General features: G+C 44.6%; 1 protein-coding gene across 2 annotated transcripts in view; it reads left to right on the top strand.

The window, feature by feature from the left end:
* CCDC93 (coiled-coil domain containing 93) overlaps window positions 1-23,033 on the top strand; it is a 91,599-nt gene that overhangs the window by 16,850 nt on the left and 51,716 nt on the right. For both annotated transcript variants that reach the window (XM_059927636.1, XM_059927635.1), the window contains exons 5-11: window positions 105-203; window positions 979-1,035; window positions 10,642-10,742; window positions 17,968-18,004; window positions 20,647-20,739; window positions 21,027-21,077; window positions 21,939-22,025. In XM_059927636.1, the coding sequence (XP_059783619.1) occupies window positions 105-203; window positions 979-1,035; window positions 10,642-10,742; window positions 17,968-18,004; window positions 20,647-20,739; window positions 21,027-21,077; window positions 21,939-22,025 (525 nt within the window). The remainder of the gene's footprint in view (window positions 1-104; window positions 204-978; window positions 1,036-10,641; window positions 10,743-17,967; window positions 18,005-20,646; window positions 20,740-21,026; window positions 21,078-21,938; window positions 22,026-23,033) is intronic.

The following is a 23,033-nucleotide window of genomic DNA, read 5'->3' as shown; positions in this document are numbered from 1 at the left end:
ACATCCCGTGATTCAGATGCAGGACCGGTGCCGTCTCTGCGTCGGCCTTTACCGCGGTGTGTCTCATCCCTATCAGCTCAACGTTTCCTCACTTTCTTCCCCAGTGGCTGGTGAAACGAGCCATAGAAACAAAAGAAGAGATGGGTGACTACATCCGCTGCTACTCCGTATCCCAGTTCCAGAGAACCTACAGCCTCCCTGAGGTCCGTGCTCTTTCCTCGTCCAGCTGAGAAGCTGAGTGCGCCGTGAGGGACCCCGGGACGGCGCAGAGCGCCCTCAGGCGCCCCTGCACTCCCGCCCGCCCCCTCCGGATCAGCCCTGAGACTGGGCCTCCTGCCTCATTAGAAGTGCCTGTTTAGATGGGCACTGAGTGTCAAGCCCTACAGTCTTGTCCTTGTCTCTCAATTGTGGTGCTTGATCTGGACCTTTTGTTAAATTACAAGAGCGTGAGTGTATTTTTGTAGAGTCATATGAAGGTTTTCGAGAGACCCCCTGCTTGGGACGCACCTGTAGTCACAGTTGAATAGTCACAACAGCAAAACTGGCTGATCACTGTCGGATGCTACATTCCAGTCCCGGCACATCTCATGCCTTCTACTTTTTGATCCTTATGACTGCTCCCTGAGACAGGCTGTGTCATCCCTGTTTTGCAGGTGGAAAAGCTAAGGCTTAGAGGTTCGGTAACTTGCTGAGGTTTCAGAGCTCATAAGGATCTGAAGTGAGAACGCTTGTCCTCACCACTGCACTCTGTGGTCCCCCTTTTTCTCACCGGTTATAGGGATCTCTTTTGCAGCCATCGGCAGAGGCCCTAGCTTTTTCCCATGCAGGATATATTCCAATTTGTTAGAAAACTGAGACTTCTTCAGGCAAAGTTGTGATGAGAAGTCAGTTTATAAGACGGACTGCTGAGCAGTCCAGTTGAGTTTCAGTCTTTACGCAGGAAGATTTGTTTCATCCCTGTGTCTTCTTGTCTTGCAGGATGATGACTTCATCAAGAGAAAAGAAAAGGCCATCAAGACAGTTGTTGACCTCTCGGTGAGTTCCCTGCCCGAGTTCTTCTGTAAGGGAAGAACATAGGGTCATAGCCTCCAAGTAGCCCTTTGAGTTAAATCACAGAAGCCCGTACCCCCCGAGGTTTCTATCTGCCGAGTTGCCCAGGAGCTGACCTCAGGTGCACACGGGAGGAAGGCCCTGCCTGCCATACGTGCCCGGTATCCGAAGCCAGCCTTCAGGGTAGCACGTGCCACAACCACTGCCCTGTGTTCCCCTTAGTTCCAGTTTTCCAGACCCGAAGCCCTTCCTCATTTGTGCCAGTGGCAGCTGTAAACTTCACATAGCTCCAAAGAGCAGACGACGAACTAGAGCCGATGCATTGAGGTGACCCCCGCCCTGACGGCTTCGGAGAGGCAGAGTAGCTTCTGAGCTTTGTGTGGGAAGCTCTGGGATGGCCTTTGTCCCCAAGCACAGTGTATCTTAACCACAGGGTCTGCGCTCATGTGCCCACTTCCCCAGTGCAAGGGCCAGAGGAGAGCTTTGGGCCTTTTCAAAACACTCTGGGCCAGAGCCCAGCAGAACCTTGTCAGTGCTACCCTCTCCTCACCCCCCAGCCTTCCTACTTGAGCTGATGGGAATGGAGTCTCAATGCCTGGGTGTAAATTCACTTTCTTTAGAAAATAATGTCTAGAGTTATTCTGCATTTTTTTTTTTTTTTACTTTTAAGAATAAATATATGGTCTCCCCAGGTGATGACTGTGAAAAGAATAACACTACTTTGATGATGAAAGACATGAAATGCTCATTTAAAACAAAAAAGCCTTTGTCAGTTTATGGTTGTAATTTGTATCTTTTCCACAGTTCCATTTTGGAAATGGGAGAAATGGAAAACCTTTAACATAGTTACACTCTGAAGCCAGATGCTGTTTTCAGATTTGGTGGCAGTATTAAATAATAACACTAAGAGGACATGACAGAACAGCAAGTAATTTTTTTCCTGGCTGTGAGGTAGATGTTCAGTTTAGAACATCTTTAAAGTTTTCTTTAAAAAGATTGATAGATGAGAGGAAGAAAATCAACCTTAATCTAACAATACAGAAGCAGCCACTTTTGATGCTTGGACATATTTCTTCTGTGTTTTTAATGTGTATTTTTATAGTAAATTAGAATTATACTTTGAAGGTAATTTTGTAGTTTTTTTTCCACTTACCAATATAGAGTCTTGTATGCTGTTAAAGGTTCCTCCTAATCGCATTTTCATGGCAAATAATAACCAATTGGTTGGATGTGCTGTTGCTTTCCCTTGTTTTAAATGATGCTTCATTTCTGGAAAGATCTGAGAATTAGGTGACAGCATTACCTCTGATACAGGGAGCTGGGGAGCCAGTGGCAGGAGAGGAAGGGAAATTCTCTTTTCCCTATAAACTCTGTACCATTTGGATTTTATACTAAGTCTGTGTATTACCTATTCAAAAACAATAACGTAAAAACTATTTAATTTTTTCTAATTAAGAAGCTGTAGGAAGTTTATTTTTCCGAAATTACAACTACAGTCATATATTACTATATCAAATCTTATAAAATCCAATTCTTTTTTTTTTATATTTTCAGCATGTTGTTTTATTTAATTTTATTTTATTGGAGTATAGTTGCTTTACAACGTTGTGTTAGTTTCTGCTGTACAGCAGAGTGAATCAGCTATACGTATACATATATCCCCTCTTTTTTGGATTTCCTTCCCATTTAGGTCACTGCAGAGCACTGAGTAGAGTTCCCTGTGCTATACAATAGGTTCTCATTAGTTATCTATTTTATACATAGAATCGATAGTGTAAAAAATATTTAATGTTTAATTGAATATCTTCATGTGCAAATCTCACTTGGAGCCCTGGGTAGAGAGTGAGAAACATTACATTTTTTGGCTGTATCACCAAGCATAAAAGGCCAGTGTAGCTGTTGATCAAACTGGGCCTGATGTCTCTTTACCTATTAAACATTTCAGGCCTCTAGAGACACATTATTTCTTCTTCTCGTTTGTAATGGAGTTTTTAAAGATAATCGTCTTCTGCTTGGCAACATGACTTAAATTCTTAATGGAATTTAAGGAGATAATGACAGTGACAAATATATAGTGCCCAAACATTGTTCTAAGCATTTATATATAACTTATCTAGTGCTCACCACAATCCTATGAAGTAATAGTATTTTTTTTTTTGACAGGTGAGGAAACTAAGGCACAGATCAGTTATGTAGGTTGCCCTAGGTCACATTGGTGATGACGGAGCCAGGATGCAATAAAATGCTAGATAAAATGCTGTTTGCAGCTCATTAGAAAATAACATCAAGATAAAGGAAAATGGAAAAAAAATTGTAGGTCTCTGATAATAGTTCAAATTGCTTAGTTTAGTTCCTTTTCTTATGTGTGAACTTACTCCTTGGTTGACTGTCAATACATTTGCAACAGGAATGATAAAAAAATTTTTACGGATGGCCAGAGCTGGCCTTTGGGTTTTGTTTGTTTGTTTTATTCTTTCTCCATCTACTGAAAATACTCCCCCATTTCTAGATGCTGTCTTCTTAGGTTTCTGAGCTGAGCTCTGCTGCCATTAACTTCCATCCTTCCCACCCACCACTTCTGCACACGCTTGCTTGCGGCCTTGGAGTGAGGGTCCCAGGAGCTTGTCAGAGACTCCGGGCTCCATGTCGCTGTCTTCTTCTTGTGAGTCAGTGCAAGACATGGAACAGCTTGCTGGGTTTTGTTTGCTGTCACTCTCTCCAAGGAGAGCCCCTCCCCTCGTAAAGGGAATAAAGTCTTTCCTAGGTGACCAGGGTGTAGCTCTTTGCAAGTCTTAGTTTCTCAAGAATGTTTTCTTCTCCTTCCAGCCTCTCCCCAGTTCTGCCCTTCAGATGTCTCATCACTGTTTCTTACCTGCCCTTTGCTGACAAACGTAGAATCCCAAATTTAAACTCTGAATGGTAAATTAAGGATTAAAATTCGGTCTTACATACAGCGCCAGGTTTCTAGAGCCAGCCTTTTATAAAATATGCATGTAGCTGCCGCGTACTGACTGAGTGCCTTCTATGTGCTTGATGTCTAATGAGGCATTTTACAAGCATTATCTCATGTACTCCTCATCAACACTCAAGGACTTATGCGTTATATTTCCGTTTTATAAATCAGGAAGTTGAAACTCAGAAAGGTTAATAAATTCCCTACACAGTTGCAGAGCTGAGAAGAGGCAGCCAGGTTTTCATTTTACATCTGGCTCCTCAAACACAGCAGGTGTTGGTGCTTCTCTAGTTTTCTCACTCTTCACCTGGTCTCTGATTTCCTACATATCCCTGACACTTATTTGGCCATAATGTTTCTGACTGATTTCAGGACCCTGGGGTATTATTTATCAAGGTCCCAGAGACTCAGATGCATGCAGAGTGGTTGGGTGCTCTGCCCTTGTGAGGGCATCTACTCTGCCTTTGCCTGTTTGAAGACCATTTGTCCAGCTGGAGAATGGGTGCCAAGTGGAGATTGTCCTGTTGTCTTTTTTTCCATCTATTAACAAGTTATCATTGTGCCTCAACAAGCAGACTTTACTTACTCTTGCTTACATGTCTTTTTAAAAATAAATATTAAACATTTTAATATTTTTCAAAAAATTTTAGCTTATAAGAATATAAGCTTGTCTTTAGCCATCTTTGTAGGACTATTCCAATTTTTTGCATTCATCCTTGGTTATGTAGCTCATCTATTTATTTATTTTTTTAAAATTTTATTTATTTATTTATTTATTTATGGCTGTGTTGGGTCTTCGTTTCTGTGCAAGGGCTTTCTCTAGTTGGGGCAAGTGGGGGCCACTCTTCATCGCGGCGCGTGGGCCTCTCACTATCGCGGCCTCTCTTGTTGCAGAGCACAGGCTCCAGACGCGCAGGCTCAACAATTGTGGCTCATGGGCCTAGATGCTCCGCGGCATGTGGGATCTTCCCAGACCAGGGCTCGAACCCGTGTCCCCTGCATTGGCAGGCAGACTCTCAACCACTGCGCCACCAGGGAAGCCCCTCATCTATTTTTTTGATGCATGATTTTTTGTTTTACAAAAGGTTATTTTTCTTTCATACTACTACTGTGGTAATAATGAAAAATTAGGAAATGGAGAAAAAGTACAAAGACTAAATCACCCATGATACCACCAGCCAGGGATAACCACTGTTATTCCTAGTAGGAAATATATAGTCAGCCATAAAAAGGAACGAAATTGAGTCATTTGTTGAGACGTGGATGGATCTAGAGACTGTCATACAGAGTGAAGTAAGTCAGAAAGAGAGAAACAAATATCGTATATTAATGCATGTATGTGGAACCTAAAAAAATGGTACAGGTGAGCCAGTTTGCAGGGCAGAAGTTGAGACACAGATGTAGAGAATGGACATATGGACACCAAGGGGGGAAAACTGCGGTGAGGTGGGGATGGTGGTGTGCTGAATTGGGCGATTGGGATTGACATGTATACACTGATGTGTATAAAATTGATGCCTAATAAGAACCTGCGGTATAAAAAAACAAAACAGCTAATACTAAACTTTCATTGGGTTATTTGTATGGAAATATGTTAATATAAATGTTTCAGACATTACATGAAATTTCTAAAAATCTTGTATTTGTATGGAAATATGTATGGAAATATGTTAATATAAATGTTTCAGACATTACATGAAATTTCTAAAAATCTAAAAAAAAAAAAAAAGGAAATACATAGTTATGGATATCAATATAGAAAATTAGAGATCACAAAAAATGACATGATACTACATATTCTGTTTTGTTGTGTGGTTATTTTGCTCAACAGTATAATCAAGGATATATTTCCATGCCCATAAATATAGCTCCATAGCATTTTTAGTGGCTGTACATTATGCATTGTGTGGTACTGACTTAACTAGCTTAGTTTGTTTTTTGGGGTTTTTTTGGTTTGGTTTTGTTTTGTTTTGGCTATTATGTAGGACATCCACATAGCTAAATTTTTTCTTTTATCTTTAATTATTTACTTGGGTTGCATTCCATGAAGTGGAGTTGGTTCAGAGGTTATGCCTCAATCTGTTAGTACCTCTTGCCAGATTGCCTGGCAGAAAGGCTGTTGTGTGAACTTTTAACTTCTGAGCTCATCACCTTCCAGTGTTCTCTCTTTTTGTCTTGGCCTCATTTTTCTTCGTCCTGGGGATTATTCCCAGTACTTCTGCTTCTCCTTTGAAATGTGTTCTTTTCTTGACTTCTCCATATCTCCTTTTCATGGCATAGGTGGCCGCTTTGTAGAAGGCCTGCTTGATGGGAGGTGGTATTTTCAAAGGACATAAGAAAATGAAACTATTGCCCAGGACAGGCCTCCCCTTACCCTTCCACTTTCGCATCATAATCATAATCGCTCACTTGTCTCACCTAATGTGCTGTTGTACAGCCTACTTCCTCCTTTTCTGAACTGTCAGCCTTCCATATTCATGAAGTATCTGACCTGTGCAGTGAGGTCTTTTACTCCCTCTCAACCTTGAGTAAAGAGTAGCTGTGAAATTTTACCCAAAGCCCCCAAAGATACATTTGCTTACTATTTGTTGAGCATTTCTTGGTAATGTTTAGAATTTTGTATGAGAACAGAGGGGACAGAGGGAAAAAAAAAGACTTCTTATGGGTCCCCTAAGAGACCAGGTCATTTAAAACTACGACTCCACTGTGTTCTTCCATACGAAACGCTGTGAGGAGGGCCTTTCTATCCAGGACATGAAATGTAAACGTGGCAACATAAGTAAAAAAATATATATTAGTACATTTTATCAATAATAGCAAATATACACATGTATGTATATCTTAGCCCTTAATGTGTATCAGATAATGTTAGATAGATTGACTAATCCTTACGACTCTCTCCATATACCTATTTTACAGATGGAAAACCTCAGAGGTTAAAGTAATTTGCCCCAAATCAGAGAGGTAGTAATGGGGCATGGGTAAAACCCTGTCTGTCTGCCTCCATATATTCATTCCGTAATAGTAATTGAGCACTCACTGTGTGCCAGACCGCGTTCTAGGGTATGAGGTGAAAGCAGGAGCATTGCAGCTGTAAGGGATTCAGGGGATTTCGGGCCTCATCAAGGGAGGAGATTTGACGGGGGCTTAGCAGTAGCACACACAGGGTCTCTGGGCGGTGCTTTGACAGGTTTGCCTGAAGGGGGGAGAGGCTCTCAGTGCGCAGGCCATCCCGAGGCCTAGGCGCTGGGGCTGCCATTCAGAAGGGGACGCGAGGAAACAAGGGAGCCTCGGCCGGGGCAGGTTAGAGAAATCCGAAGGGCAGCTGCAGCCTGGGGTCTTTATAGCCACGGGGCTTATCCCGTCTGTGGTTCGCAAATGTCAGGTGCAGTTTTGCAGAGCATGCAACGTGGACGGGCTGTAAGCCGCTAAACTCCGCTTAGTGGGGCCATCTTTTAAACAGCTGGGTCTGTGGAAAGTTTGAGGTTGGCGCTGGAGTGTTTTGAGCTGTGGGTCTCAGCCTGCTGTGAAGAAGTAAACCTAGGAGTCAATATACAGAAGCCATCTTGGCTCGTGTATACAAAGCAGTGACCTCCTTCTCACCCACCGAGTTACACCGTTTGGTACAAACCCAAGGGGACCTGAGGTGGGACTTGTGCCGGACCTCAAAGAACAGAAGACAGGCCTGCACGGCGGAGCTCGTGTAAAAGAGAATAGAGGAAGAACAAAGTTTAGGGGCGTCTGGAGAAAACCCTACCTCCCCAGCTAACTTTCCTACCCATAGACATGATTGCCAGCCGCCTCTCAGCATTCCCTCACTCAGTTCCCAGGGCTTCATTTTTGCGGTGGTGGTGGTTGTTTTATTCATTTGAGAATGAAGAAAACAACCTGATTTGTCTCAGTTATAATGACTCTCTTATGGGGTGTTTCAGGGCCCTGCACTTGATGGGACCATCAGCGGAGGCCCTCTGGGTGGAAGGCAGCATTTGTTCAGGGGCTGGTGGGCGGAGTGTGTCCGTGAGAGTAGGGTTTGGGTTTGGGCTGCCAGGTGAGCCCTGGGAGAATGAGATGTGCTTCCTGCTGAGTTGGGTGTGGTCCGGCCCCCTGGAGCTCTGGAGGGCAGTGGCTGCTCGTGGCTGTCTTGCTGCCCGCTGGGTATTTCCTGAAGGGGTTGCCCACCGTAACTGAGAGGCGAATTATTTAATCGCTGCTTCTTTAGTAGCAAGGTGGCGGTAATGGCATCTGCCCTGCTCCTACCTCATGGTGTGGTTATAAAATGTGAAAGGTGAGATGTATGTGATGTGCTTTAAAGTATAAGGATAATTACACAAAGGCCAGCATTTGTCATTGTTTGGCAGAATAAAAGGCCCTTGTGGCTGTCGGTTTCAGTATGCTATTGTTTTGGAGTCAGTCCTTCTTCAGACTCCAGTTTCCTGTCTGGGGTGGTTGACTCTATGAATGGTAACTAAGGAAAGTAGCAGTTAAGCTCAATCATTATAGTGCCGCTGTAATGGTAGAGCTCTGTGGAAATTAAATCGTACACAGTAACTGACGTCATATGGGTCTATTATGTTTTTCATTTCCCCATAAATCTGTTTTGTGTTATTTGTAGCTTCCTATTCATGTAGGCACCAGCAGCAACCTAGGAGTATTTGCGGCAGTGAGTTACGAGAACAGCCCTCCAGGGTCATCCCAGCACCTGTTTCATTCCTTTTCCACAAAATTGTTGAGATTATATATGTGACAGAAAGGATGTTTTTCTGTATGTTTGAAACTTTTCATAACAAAAAACGAGATAATAATAAAATTAACAAGAATTATCAAGAGGGGAACAATTCTAATTAGCATAAAAATACCACTGTCTGCAGAAACCTGATAGTGTGCTTGTCCTGGTGACGTCCAGGTAGAGATTAGGTGTGGTGAACTCCGCTAGTGGAGAAGAAAAGATCCAGGGACAAACTGGAATACCTTGCACAAACAGCTGCCTGTTTGCACCCGGAGCCCTGAGCAAATATTATTAAGGTTTTGTTTGATGCCAATTTGGCAGTCAAGAAGGACATTCATTTGGGGTAGAATGGCAAACCAGGTCATCTGGGGGTGAAGGCCTACATTAATTGAGCACCTACTACGTGCCGTGTACTTTGTTTAGGAAATATATATATATGCAGTTTCAGAATGTGTCCTACACAAAAGAGGTCTGTGTTTCTACATTTATAACTAAATAATACTCTAAAAAAGTCACTGAAAGTTTAAAGTGTGTTTTGTGTTCTTATAAGTTTTTTAAGGATAAACCTCAAAACACGTTCGTAAAGAGATATATGTCTCTGAAGGGTTTGTATTTACTTTCCTTTTCTGGTATTGGAGTTCAATAAATGGAGATTTCTATGCCATGAGAGAATTTTTTTTTTTAAACATTCTAGGTTAACATGTATATCTGTGATTGTTGCACGGTTTATGCCTCTGGGTGGTAGAAAGGTCTGGATATGTAGTGACCGGAAAATTTGTATTTTTTTCTGGAAAATTTTATTAAGGAATAAAAAAGATTTGAATAGAAAGATAAATCTTGCTTTTCAAGGCAAGATTCAGTATTATAGAGATGTCAGTTCTTCCCAAAGTAATGTATACATTTGGTGTGATTCTAGTCAAAGCTCAACAGTTTTTCATAATGAACTTGACAAGCTGATGCTAGAATTCATTTGGAAGAGAAAATGTGTAAGAATAGCCAGGAAATTTGAAAAAGAACAGTGGAGACAGGATAAAGACTCATAAAGCAAGAGGAATTGAAGAGGATAATATTGGTACATGTTTTATATATATGTATATAGTTGTCATTTTAAATCAAGGAAAGGATAGACTATTAAATTGGTGATGTTGGGATTCTTAATTTTCCATTCAGAGAAAAACATATATCTATAGATACCTACCTTTCACTAGACCCCCAAAAAAATTCTGAATAGATTGAAAGGCTAAATATAATCTATAAAAATAGCATACAAGAGCTTTTTTTTTTTACAATCCCTGGGTTAGGAAGTAAGATGATTGATAAGTTTGATTGCATGAAATATTAAAATGTCGTAGGACAGGGCTTCCCTGGTGGCGCAGTGGTTGAGAATCTGCCTGCCAATGTAGGGGACGCGGGTTCGAGCCCTGGTCTGGGAAGATCCCACATGCCGCGGAGCAACTAGGCCCGTGAGCCACAGTTACTGAGCCTGCGCGTCTGGAGCCTGTGCTCCGCAACAAGAGAGGCCGCGATAATGAGAGGCCCGCGCACCGCGATGAAGAGTGGCCCCCACTTGCCACAACTAGAGAAAGCCCTTGCACAGAAACGAAGACCCAACACAGCCATAAATAAATAAATAAATAAAATAAATAAACCCAAAAAGTTTAAAAAAAAAAAAAATGTCGTAGGACAAAAAAACCAACAAGATTAAACAAAGTTGACAAGCCATAGATTGGGTGGAGATATTTGCTACAGCATAAAGATCAAAGGGGCAGATTCCTTGAAGGCAGTCGCCACGTGCCGGCTGTCCTCCGGAAGGGGAGCTGTATACCCACTGCCATGGGAAAGGACTCCCGCCCCTGACAGGCTGGACCAGCCTCCTCACGCTTAGTAACTCTCTGCCTCATCCACCTCTTAGGATGCTTACAAGCCCCGTCGGAAGTACAAACGCCAGCGGGCAGCCGAGGAGCTGCTGGATGAAGAATCACGGATCCACACTACGCTTTTGGAATATGGCAGGTAACGAAGGCGGCCCCGTCCGAAGTGTCTGTTTGATAAAACCATTGAAAGGAAAAGCTAATTTAAATGGCTTCATTGGGATGAACTTGGTTGGTTTTCACCTGACTGAGTTCACGGGTTTGAGCCTGCAATTGCCAGCACCGGGGGCTTTTCTCCCTGGTGTTGAATTAGCTCAGTTTCTGTGGGTAGCTTCTCTGATGGCGGTAGAGACCTGATCTTCGAAGTTCCTCACCAAGCCCCCATCCCCGGCTCCGCCCTGCTCAGGGAGCTGGGAAGTGTGGGGCATTCGCAGAGGCTGAGGTGGCCTACCCTTCATGCCCCTGCCACTTGTTAACATCTTCAGGTAAACTAAGAATTGAAAGCAGTTACAGCAGTTGTACTTTGTGTCAGAGTCTAAAAGTTTTGGTTTCCTGTGAAGAATTGTCCTGACCGGGAAAATGAAGAATTTAGAAGTAGTTTTGTCACTTCTTAAAAACATCCCTAATTTTTAAAAATACAGTTCTTATAGCCTCAGTTTTCAGTTACACACACACACACACACACACACACACACGGAAATGCTTCTCCTCGTTGAATTTTTTGCTTGACTCTGGGTATTAACCTTCCTTTGTGTCCTGAATTTTCTACTGAGGGTCACTGATTCCTTGATGTGAGTATGTCGCCTGTGCTTCCTTCCCCTCTGCTCCGAGTGATTGCTGTGTGCTGCCCTGCTCATAACCCAGCCCTCACTGGGGGGCTGGAAGTAACAGCGCTGCCACCAGCATCTCCAAGTGAGCATCTGATGGCTTCTCCCTCCAGGGTACTGGAGACAACCAGAAGGAAATTAAGGCTTAATTGCCTCACTTCTTCCATCTCTCAGATGGAATTGCAGTTGCCACTTTTTGTTTGTTCGTTTGTTTGTTTTTGAGAGAGTAATGCGGGCTCAGATCCTTTCTTCCTGAGAATGAAAGCTAGTCCGTTTCATTCAAAGGAAGTTGTTAGTTCTGGCCCCGACCTGAGCGTGAAGGCTGCCCCACAGCTCACCAGCTGTTGCTGCGAATTGAGCTGCTTCTGAGTCGGGCACCTCCAGACCAGCGACATAATTTGCAGGGCCCAATCAGTGTAAAATGAAGATGCAGGGCACCTTAGGCCCCTGAGAATCATGAATAATGGTTAATCATTAAGGATTTCACGACAGCGGCAACAGCCACATGCGGGGCCTTTCGGGTGTCAGGTCCCGTGCCACTGGACGAGTTGCACGCCTTGGACACTGTGAGGGGGGCTCTCTCGCCACCCCTCAGCTGCAAGCGGGCACACGAGACTGCGCTGGTCCGGGCGAGCCAGAGCTGGAGAGGCAGCCTCTGGGAGTGTCACATGTTCCGGAGCCAGAGAAGACTTAGGGAAGTGTGGTTTTTGGTAGTTTGTATTGTTCATACCTCCATTTTTTCCAATGTCCAGTACGTGTCTCAGAACTAGCCTTAGCTCTTATTGGTGGGATCATGCTGACTCCTGATTTCTGAGCCTGGGGTGGGTGTTTGATGAAGCCTTTTTTTGCTTGTTTTTTAGGAGATGGGGGTTATTTTGCCTTTTTTTTTTTTTTTTTTTTTTTTTTAAGCTTTTCTGGTAAGGAGAGGGTGAGTTTGTGAAGGTGGAGAATTCTGATGGTTTATTCAGCTCATTCCCCTTTTTGAGAATGATGAAGACAGCATTCAGAAAGGTTAAAAAATAACCTGCCCAAGGTCAACTGCTAACTCTTAAGAACTAGTAAGAGCCTCAAACTGGGACTTGAACTCAGGTTTGCTGGACTCCAAAAACATGTCGTCATTATTAGCTACAAATGTTGTTTGAGCCTCTGGTGAGAGTTTGGTTCTTGATTTTAGGAAGACAGGCCCAGCCTTGGTTGTTTGATCTGAGACTGAACAACCAGAGAGTGGTTATTAACAACTGACAGAGCAAATGGGATAAAACTTATAGCCCCAAGAAGTGTTCTTTTATTCCCCTTCCTTGGGAAGGCTGCTCCCCTCCTTTCTGTCTCTCTTACTCTTCCCTTAGGGTTTTAAGTCAATACTCTCCACTGCTTGAGATCTCTCCCATTCGATGAGGATTACATAACAATGTCTTTATGAAGGACTTTGAACAGTTTGTCTCATGTAGAAAACAGTAAATGTCAACTGTTAGGTGCTGTCACCACCACCACCAACACTACCATCGTCACCATCACTACCACCATCATCATCATCACCATCATCTTCATCACCATCACCACCATCATCTTCATCTTCATCACCATCATCATCACCATCATCTTCATCACCATCATCCTGAGCAGCGGCAGTTTTCAGTTCTCAAACGCCCTTAAATGTGACCTTTAGGTTCAGATGAGGAGCCTAACCTCAGCCTCTCCTTTCAGTTCTCCTCGTCCCTATGTTCTCATTACCCCCAGCTCTAGCCCTCCCTCCAGCCCCTTTGTGAGAAGCCTCACCCTCTTCGCTTTCCTTCCTAATCAGGCAGGGCTGGGCCCCTGCTGCCTCTGGGACTCACTCCACCCCTCCTGCCTCCCCCTCACTGTTGGGGCGTCCCTTAATTGCTCATCCCCACCTGGGAATCCTAATCCCTCATCTGTTGTCCGTGTTTTCCTCTTCATCTCACCTCTTGACAAGAGGGAAAATACTTTGACTCCTAGAATAAGAAGGTCAGAAAACAGTGTTTCTTCTTTGGGATTAGAGGTCAGTCATCAGCCTAAGCCCACAGAGCATCTGGCTTTGAGGCCAGCATCCCAGTTTCTTCTCCCTTTTTTGGCTTTCAGTTGCTCAAATAAGGCTAGACTTTGAGCCTGGCCAACTATGCTGAGGACCTTACGGACTGTGTGTCTTGTTAAAAACATGTTGGGTATATTTGTTTAAATGTTTTGTTGTTGGAAAAACAAGACTCATAGTTTCGATTTTAGACTTAAACACAATTGTATCTTTATAGTATTTCAATTATATTATGGGTCCAGTCAACTTTTAGGAGCTAACTTAAACAACTAACCACACTATGAAACTGTCACTGTGGGGAGATGCATTTTAAGTGCATATGACATGTCTCTCCCAACCTGTGTCCCCTCTGAAGGCCCATGACATGCTCATAGAGGTATTTAGTAAATGCTTGTTGAATGAACAAAGAACAGAATCCACAGTCCTTAGTATTTAGGGCTTTTTTATGCCCCTGATTTGTTCTGGATTCCAGATGATTTGATATCTGTCTTACTTTGCCCTAGGGCAGAAAGGTAGTTTGTTTTCTAGAACTGTGATGTGCAGTATGGTAGCCAGTAGCCACATGCGACTGTTGAGCACTTACAATGTGACCAGTATGGCTCAGGAACAGAATTTTAATAATTAAGTTAAATTTAAATTTTTTTAATACATGCTTTAGTTATTGGAATATGTTTAAGTATGTCCGGAATAACTTGGGTATGTGAACACTAATTTAAAGTTCTAGAAGATGTACATCCTTGATGATAAAGACCAAGTCCTGGGTCTGGAGTGTGAGAAAGTGACTGGGTGGTGAGAGGGCTGAAGCTCTGTTGGTGTTGATGGTGTAGACGTCAGCCAGGTTGGCGGGTCAGAGCTAACAACGGGAAATCCAGGAGCACACTGAAGCACATGGCACTGCATATCAGGCTGGCGCTTGAGAGGAAAGGGCCCAGCTGACAGGGCAAGAGGAAAGGTAGGTTGTAGGATAGAGCATGAAAGGATGCTCTAGGAAGAATGAAAGAGAAGTAAATGTGTTTGTAGTAGAAATAAGTTGAAGCATCTCCCTGCTTTTTGTGAGGATGATAGGTGGCAAAAGGGTATCATGTTCTCCTGGTGAAACTCAAACAGCATGGAAGAGTCTCCCAGAGATGTGGGACCAGTGAGCAAATGAGGCAGGTGTTGTTAGGCAGCTGAGGACAGCTCTTTTGTGTCATGGAAGCGTTGCCACTATGTCACATGGAGAAGGAAACCTTTAGAAGAGTCAGCGGGACTCTTCATTCAGCAGACGTTCATCAACTACCTACTATGTGCCAGGCACTGCACTAGACGCTGGGGATACAAAAGTGAATATTCATAGCAGCACTATTCACAGTCACCAAAAAGTGGAAACAAACCAGATGTCCATCAGCTGCTGAATGGACAGACAAAATGTGTTTTTTTCATACAATGGGATACTATTTAGTCATGAAAAGGCATTAAGTACTGATTCATGCTATAGTATTGATGAACTTTGAAAGCATGCTAAGTGAAAGAATCCAGGCACAAAAGGCCACGTGTTGTATGATTCCATTTATATGAAATGTTCAGAATAGGCAAATCCACAGAGACAAAGTAGATTAGTGGTTGCCAGGGGAAGGGGATAGGGGAAAATTGGACTAACTGCTATTTATGTGTATTAGGTGTGGAGCTCTTTGGGTGATGGAACTATTCTAGAATTAGACAGTAGTGGTGGTTGCACAAAATAGTGAATACACTAAAAACTACTGAAGTATACATTTTAAAATGGTGAATTTTATGTTATATGAATTATACCTCAACTTAAAAAATGTAAAGAAAAAAAAGTGAATGAAGCAAATTTCCTCCCCTCCAGGGCTCAACAGACAGATTGCACATAACACATAATTATTGTACCCCATGGGTGTCAACACAGAAGTGCATATCTGTGTGGGCCTGACCTAGTTTTGGGTGGTCAGAAAAGTCTTCCCAGAGCCTCTGTCTTTAAGGAGAAGTAGCTGGGACCTGGGAATTGAATTACTCAGATTTAGCTGTTTACTGCTTTATTTGGAAAATCTGTAAAGTTCCTGGGCCTTAGATAAGGCCCGTCTGCCTGAGGGTATGTCTTCTGCCCTGAAGGTCTCCACAGACTGAAGGCCTGGGAAACAAAAGAATACCCAGGGTGCAAGGACACTTCTAGGAGTGGGAAACTTCAGAGATACCCTCTGTTGGTCGGCGCTCCCTGGTTCAGGACACAAAACCTTCCCACTAGTTTCAGCAGAAAGGATTGATTGCAGGGGTTGGATGGGAGGAGTTAAGAGATGTGACGTAGGCTGAGCACGGTCACTTCCCAAGTGTCACATTAGATCTGGGCTGCCTAGGATTCTGCTTCTGCCTCCATCATCAGGAAGCTAGTGAACAGCCTGTGGAGTTGGGAAGCTGGTACTGCAGCTGCTGACAAAGAAACCACCCACTTTGCCAAAATCAGAAAAACACCGTGACAGCTTCTGGCCCCAGGACCAGGTTACTTCTACTGTGATCCGCACCAGTGCAGTAGATCCTTTGTGCTTTTGCTGTCTCCTTCTCTGTTACACGTTGAAAACTCCAGCAAATGCATCTCATTGATGGAACCTAAGTGGTATTCAGAACCCCAGGTGCAAGAGAGTGTGGAAAATAGAGTTGTTTTTTTCTCCTGCCTCCACGGTATAGAAAGATGCTAGATGTTGACTAAGCCAGTTCACAGAATCTGCCATAAGGTCCTGTACAGGATTTGGGTGGATACTCAAAACATAACTTTGGTCTGCTGCACTTTGGGCCTGTAGATCTGTGCCTAGAGGATGGACACAGTGTAACCAGCAGTGACTTTTGGTCTCTCCAGTTATAAGACAACGTATTGCAAGGTCGGGTGATACTTTTGGCTTCTTGGTTTCTCCATTTTCTTGGAGAAGGATGCAGACAGGCAAACAGGCAGTTGGACATGATTTCTGTCCAGGAAGTAGGGGGAACACGTACAGGCACAGGGATGGATCAGCCAGGGCAGAGTGTTTGAGCAATTGAAAAGTTTCCAACCCAAACTACCCAGCCTGTAGTTTGTATCTCCTTCTGGCCCTCCCGTACCGTCAGTGGTAATTTATAGAAATCCTATGGACGCTGTTTAAACAGGGCTTGGGATCATGTTTGCAATCCCATATCAGTGGTACAAAGCTCAGAGAGGTGAAGCAATTTCCCCCATGTAACACAGTTTGCTGGCACCAGAGTGAAGACTCTAGCTAAACCCATTGTCCTGACTTTTCTACTTCCCAACCCACCTTGTATACCAGACTCAACTGTAAACTAAGCCTGTGATTTGTCAGCAAAGTTCTAAGAAATCCTGTGCCCAAGTGTGTGTTTCCCTTCGTGCTCATCACATGGCAGGCAAAGCACTGGTCCCAGATTGAGATTTTCAGATTGAAAGTGGAACTGACTTTTGGAAATGACTAAAACCATCCAAAGCAAAGTCTGGGAATGCTTCAGAGAAGAGGTGGCTTTAGAGCTGAGGTGTGCGGAGTGAATAGGAAAGTAGGAGGAGCCAGGAGAATAGCACAGTGTGTGCAGAGCTCCGCTCAGGGGCCGATGCCCAGGAGTGGGGAAGGTGACCTGCTGGTGGTGAGGCTCAGCGGTTGTTAGGCGGGGCCGTGGAAGGGAGGCCCTAGTGACAGTGCCCACAAGGGCATGTGTTCCCTGCCAGTGACAGATGTGGACCAGGCCAGCGGGAGGTTGAATAAGGGATGGGGAAGGAAGAGGGGGCGTGGAGGCCCGAGACCAGTTCAGAGGCCAGCACATGACCCAGCAAGCAGGGTGCGGTGTGAGTGAGGGCAGAGCAGGAGCCCTTAATTTGTTTTTCTTAAATGGTTGCATGTGATTTTATTTCCTTAAAAACTATTTAAAGGTAAGTGAGTTTGGGTGTTTTGTTCTAGGTCGAATGGTTTTTGCATTGCTTTAAAAAATAGATATTAATTAGAACCTGAAAAGCTAATTTAAACTAAAGTGCATTTGTGAGCGTCTTTGAATTTAAGCTTGCGTAAAGTGAGCACACAACATTATTGGCGTCATGCTTGGATTGTGTTTGAGAATAAAAAATGGGCTGGACATGAGGTTATGAAAGTAGTCATTAGAGAGCACGTTTAGCTTGAGCAAACACATTCACATATCATACAGATATTTTTAAGGCTTTTAGCTTAAACCGTGGATCTGAAATCCAGTTCCCGATTCAAAGAGTAATAATCGCACTTAAAGAGAACGTTGCACTCTGCAGGAAGAGCTCCCATTTATAGTATTTATATGGCAAATAGAATGGCGGGCCCTTTATTCGAAAACAGTGGAATATGTTTTTGGTTTAGGCACTTGAAACATGTTCTCCAGTCACCAAATAGCCTAAATTCTCTTTGGTGCTTTTCATATAAAAATCCAACTAAAATGCATGTGATCAAATTTATTTTTGTAATAGTAATTGAACTCCCCTCTTTTGTGGCTTGCAGGAGGTATGGATTTAGCCGCCAGAGCAAAGCAGAGAAGGTAAGAAAAGCTTGGCTAATGGGAGAGAATGTTTGAGAGACGCAAGCGCTCCTCCCCTTTGCCTCTGTCTGACACGGACAGGCTCCCGGCAGGGGTGGGACAGCAGGGCTCTGGTCCCTGGGCAACCCTGGGCAGCGGGGACGTGCCAGCTGCCTGTGGCCCCTGAATCTGCCTCGTGGCATCCCCGGTCTGTTGCCCCTGCAGGCCGGGGAGCTGAGGCAGCGCCTCATCGTGGGGCTGGAAGTGAAGGGTGATTGGAAGTCATGACACCAGGGTCAGACAGATGGCCTGCAATAACTCTACAACTGTAGAGATGAAGTCCAGTCCCAGAGCCCTGAGCGCTCCTCATCTGATGAGAGAGGCCTGACACAGGTGTGAACAGGCTGCTGGCGGTGAGAGAGAGCACAGCATGTGTTACAGGCTGGCCCTGTACTAAGACAGCCTGGTGTGGAAGAAACGGAAAGTCAAGATGGGGTTTTATAAGTTCATGAAAGAGTCTCAAGGACTTCTCTTCATTCATGTATTTTTTTTGTATGTATCAGTATTCATTCATGATTCTTAATTGTCAGCAGCAGGGCAGGCATATAAATCTTACAGTGCCAAACCTTTCCTGTGTTCAGGCCCTTTGTTCAGGGCTCTACGTGTATTTTTTCACTTATTCCTCTGAACAACTCTATGAGGAAGATACTTATTTCTGTTTTTCAGGGCAGAAAGCTGAGGTTCAGAGAGGCTCAGTGATTGGTCTAAGATCACACAGCTCCTAACGTGCCATAATAAGAATCTGAACCCAGATCTGTGTGACATCAAAGCCTGTGCTCTTATCCACTGCCTTTTCAATAATAACATGCTAACTAAAGTGGCCAGTGGCCTCTTAAAAAGTAGAGTCCACAGCTTGAGATCTAGTAAAACCTCTTTCCTCATTTCCCTCCTGACCCCCAGATTTTCTTGAATGAGACACCACTCCCCCTGCTGTTCTCCTGCCACGCCTCCTCTGTCCAGATCCCCCATTCCTCAGTCCTTCCGGGAAGCCTTCCCTGACCCCGGGCTCCCTCTGCTTTCTGCGGTCATTGTCTCGGTCCTTGGAGGGCACTGACGGTGACTTGGAGCATATGTTCTAAAGCCAGACTGGCTGGTTTCAAATCCTAGCTTCTCCCCTTCACTGTGTGACTTTGGTCAGTATACTTTGTTGTGCCTTAGTTCACAGCATCTGTAAAATGGGGGCAGAAACTGCACCACCTCACAACATTGTTGTGAAGATTAAAAATATAAAGGATGTAGAATAATCCAACCCATAGTGCACATCTACTAAGCATTAACTATCATCATTATTATTATTATCATTAACAATCATTTATGCATTCATTATGACATCTTCTTTTTTGGTTTTCTTATTATTTTTTCCACATTGGTGTTTTCACTCAACCAAACAGCCGTTTCCTCCAAAGCAAGGTTTTTTTTCTGGATTTGAGTGTCATGTGGCATCTAGTGTATAAGAACTTGATGTGTATGTGTAATATGTAATTTTAAGTCTGAAAAGAATGTCTATGTATATGACTATATTCTGAAATAAGGCAATTTGGTTATGATTGGAAAAATCATGAGATACCCATGAAATATTATTCGCATTGGCCTTGCCTTATCATTCTCATGTGAGATGGCACATTTGAACTGGAAGTCTTATCCCCTGTAGATATATGCAGGTGCTCAGGCCACGCCCCAGGGTCAGTCATAGGCTTGTTATAGAAATGCATCTCAGAACTGGAATGGTCTCAGAAGGGTATCTGAGGGCAGTCCTCTCTTTCAACCCTAGAAGACCCCAGTATCCAGAGAAGGTAAGCCTGAGGTTGCCAGCTAGTGAATGGCAAAGACGGAGCTAAAACCAAGAACCCTAGACTTGCAGCCCAGGTTTGGGAAGCAGCCGTTATTCCAGGTGTCTTGAGTGTGGTGCGGTACATTTAGAGCTTGAGCTGCGTCCACAGCCTGGAGCTTGAGCACCAGGGCAAGCAGTTTAGAGTCTTATCCTTCAGACCAGTGGTTTTCAAACTTTGCTGACCACTCTTGGCAGTAAGAATTCTGTTTTTCATCATGGTTCAGTACACACACACACACACTGCACACACCTGCAGATACAAACCCAAAAAGAAAAGTTTCACAAAGCGGTATATAACCCTTTACTACCTGTAGTGCACTTGGATGTGTTGTGTTCTGTTATTTTTATTTAGTTTATTTAGATGCCAATCATACCTGCTAAATTACTTTCATATCCCACTAATGGGTCTCTGCTGAAAAGCAGGCAGTGATCTTAAGGCAGTGATCTGCTCCTGGCAGGAATTAAAGTAGGGGAAGACCCAAGCAAAGTGTAAGGGTAAGTCTGGCAAAGGTGTATGACCCGATAGGAATTGCGTCGGCGAGCAGTTCAGAAATGGAGGCGGGCACTGGGCGAGACCCGAGGCTGCAGCTGCTCGGTCTGTGGTTGTAGTGGAAGCCCCGGTCTCTGGATCTCGTTTTCTTTCCCGGGGACTGGGTGACTTGTCCAGATCTGTGTGTTTTCTTTCACAGACTCATGCTCCTTTGCAGCGCTGTCCTTTCTCTACTGAATCTCCAACTGCAGTGCTCAGCTGTTTTCCCGTCTTCCCTTCCAGGCCGAGGACAAGAAAATGGCACTTCCCGCAGGGCTGTCAGCTGCAGAGAAAGCCGACGCCCGCGAGGAAGACGAGCTTCAGGCTGCTGAAGAGGTGAGCGGTCCATGTAGCCCCTGAGGTTTCCGCCTAAGTCTGTGGGGGAAATCTCGCTTTCATCCGCAGCCTTCCAGGATGGCCAGCTGCCTCCCACAGGCAGCTGCTGCTGGCTGGCCTTTCACGCCCTTTTCAGCTTCCTTTCATCACCTCCCATGAGGCTCACCGTAAAACGAGACCGGCTGAAACAGCCCTTGGATGCCACTGCGAAGACCTGTTTCGACACCGTGCTTAAGTCTTGTGTGGTCAGACCTGCTCACTGCTACCTCTCCCCGTTCTTCTTTTAGCAGCGTATTCAGTCCCTGATGACCAAGATGACTGCCATGGCACGTGAGGAGGTGAGGCAGGCGTGGTCCTGTGGGTGGGCGTGGTGTGGAGGTGGAGACTTGGCACCACCCCGGCTCTGCTATGAGGGGGCCTCTTCCGAGTGTCCACCTTCAGGGCCCTCTCGTTTCAGCACCCTGCTTCCCGTTTCCTTGGGATCTTTCTTTTGGAAACCATTTATATACATGCACGGTGTTGCCGTCCATGGGAACCTCTAGGAGGGAGATTTGAAGGACCCATGTGAAGACAGGCTGTCCCAGCTGGGATGGCATCACAGGGCCTCTGCAGGAGAGCTGTGGTTCAGCCCTGCCCCTCCATAACTGCATGTGGCATCCCGTGCCAAAGGAGCCCTGGTTTCCCTCCTACACCACCTAGGTAGATGATAGGGTCCTAAATTTATATTCACTCTTCCCAGAGCTCATGACCTGTGTAAAAGGTTTAACCAAGTGCCTTGAAAGGAGAATTCCTTTTTAGGGCAGGAGGGGCCTGTGGCAGTCAAGAGATAGCTCAGGAATTCTGAGATCCCTTTTCCTCTCCCATTTGTCCTTTTTTCCTCTGAGTCCTATGCCTGCCAAGTTCCCTTCAGGCTCTTTTTAGTGATCCTCAGCAGTAAAAACCCTGGAATGATTTTCCAGAATACCCAGGGTCCGAGGAGAATCTAACACAGTCTGCTGAGTGACTCAGGAGGAGGGAGGTGACTTCACCTTCGCCCTGAAGCTTGTTTTCTCCCTTCCGTGTTTCCGAACACATGAGCAAAAGCCAAATTATTTTTTCCCCTGGGAATATTATCTATTTTACTTTAATAGTGTTCAGGGTTTCCAGTGGTGTGAAAGACAGTGCACGGCCTTGAGAACACCCCCCCACTGTGATTGCAGAGCCGTCTGACCGCTAGCTCCGTGGGCCAGATCGTGGGCCTCTGCTCTGCCGAGATCAAGCAGATTGTGTCTGAGTATGCAGAGAAGGTATGTGGGGACCCAGCTGGAGCCTTTGCCTCAGATAATGCCCCAAGGACTTCTCCTGCTTCCCTCCCCCCTCCCAGCAGTGAGGGAGGCAAGTTGTAATTCATCAGCCACGTTTGTCCAAAACATACACCGTGCAGAGCCATCCGCAACTCCCTGCCCGTTAGCTGAATTCATTTTCTTCTGCAGTGCCTGTTTTTCTATAAATATAAAGAGAAAACCTGTCTCTCAGAGCAGTTATTGCATCTGATCAATGGATGTGTTAGGTACAGCACCTGCGTCTTTCCTTCTCTACCAGGCTTCTTATAACTTGGGCTCAGTTTGGTGATGGGGCTGAGGGATGAAACTTTGCCACTTAGGAGATAAACCCCATAAGTCAGCCAAGCCCAAGGCAAAATTTTGTGTTCTGCTTTATTAACAGGGTATAGAATGAACAAAAGCCTGAAAGTCATATTTCAGCGTTAGATTTTTTTCCATCCTAAGAATAGGCAGCGGGACCTTGAATATTTCAGGGAGACAGTGATTAATCATTTTGCACATAACTGATTCTGGTCTGGCTGAAATGTGGTATCGGTAAAATCAGATTTACAGGGCATTGTTTCACATCCTTCCTTCCCCAGCCCTACTCAGGCTTCCCCACTAAAACGTTGATGTCTGTTGAAGCATCCAGCTTTGCTTTCCCTGTCTCAAAAGCCTTGACGACAAATTAGCTCTGCCCTGACCCTCTGAGCAATATTCTTCTGAAGCAGTTGCACAGATGATGTAGTTGAGGAACAGGTGCCACCTGTAATCTGGTAGTTATAATCTGCCGTAAACACAGCAGGTGGTCATCTCCCACCAAGTGAGGGGCCTTCTGAGCAAGACTGAGTAAAATGGTACAGAGTAGTGCTTACCAGAGGGGAGGAAGGCGGAGGGAGGGCGAAATGGGTAAAGGGAGTCAACAGTACGGTGACGGATGGAAACAACTTTTGTTGGTGAACACACTTTCAGAAGTCGAAATAAAATGTTGTA

This window comes from Balaenoptera ricei, chromosome 7 (assembly GCF_028023285.1).
Source record: "Balaenoptera ricei isolate mBalRic1 chromosome 7, mBalRic1.hap2, whole genome shotgun sequence".
Lineage (NCBI taxonomy): Eukaryota > Metazoa > Chordata > Mammalia > Artiodactyla > Balaenopteridae > Balaenoptera > Balaenoptera ricei.
Note: the sequence above shows the minus strand (reverse complement) of the source record. Positions and strands in the feature narration are given on the sequence as shown.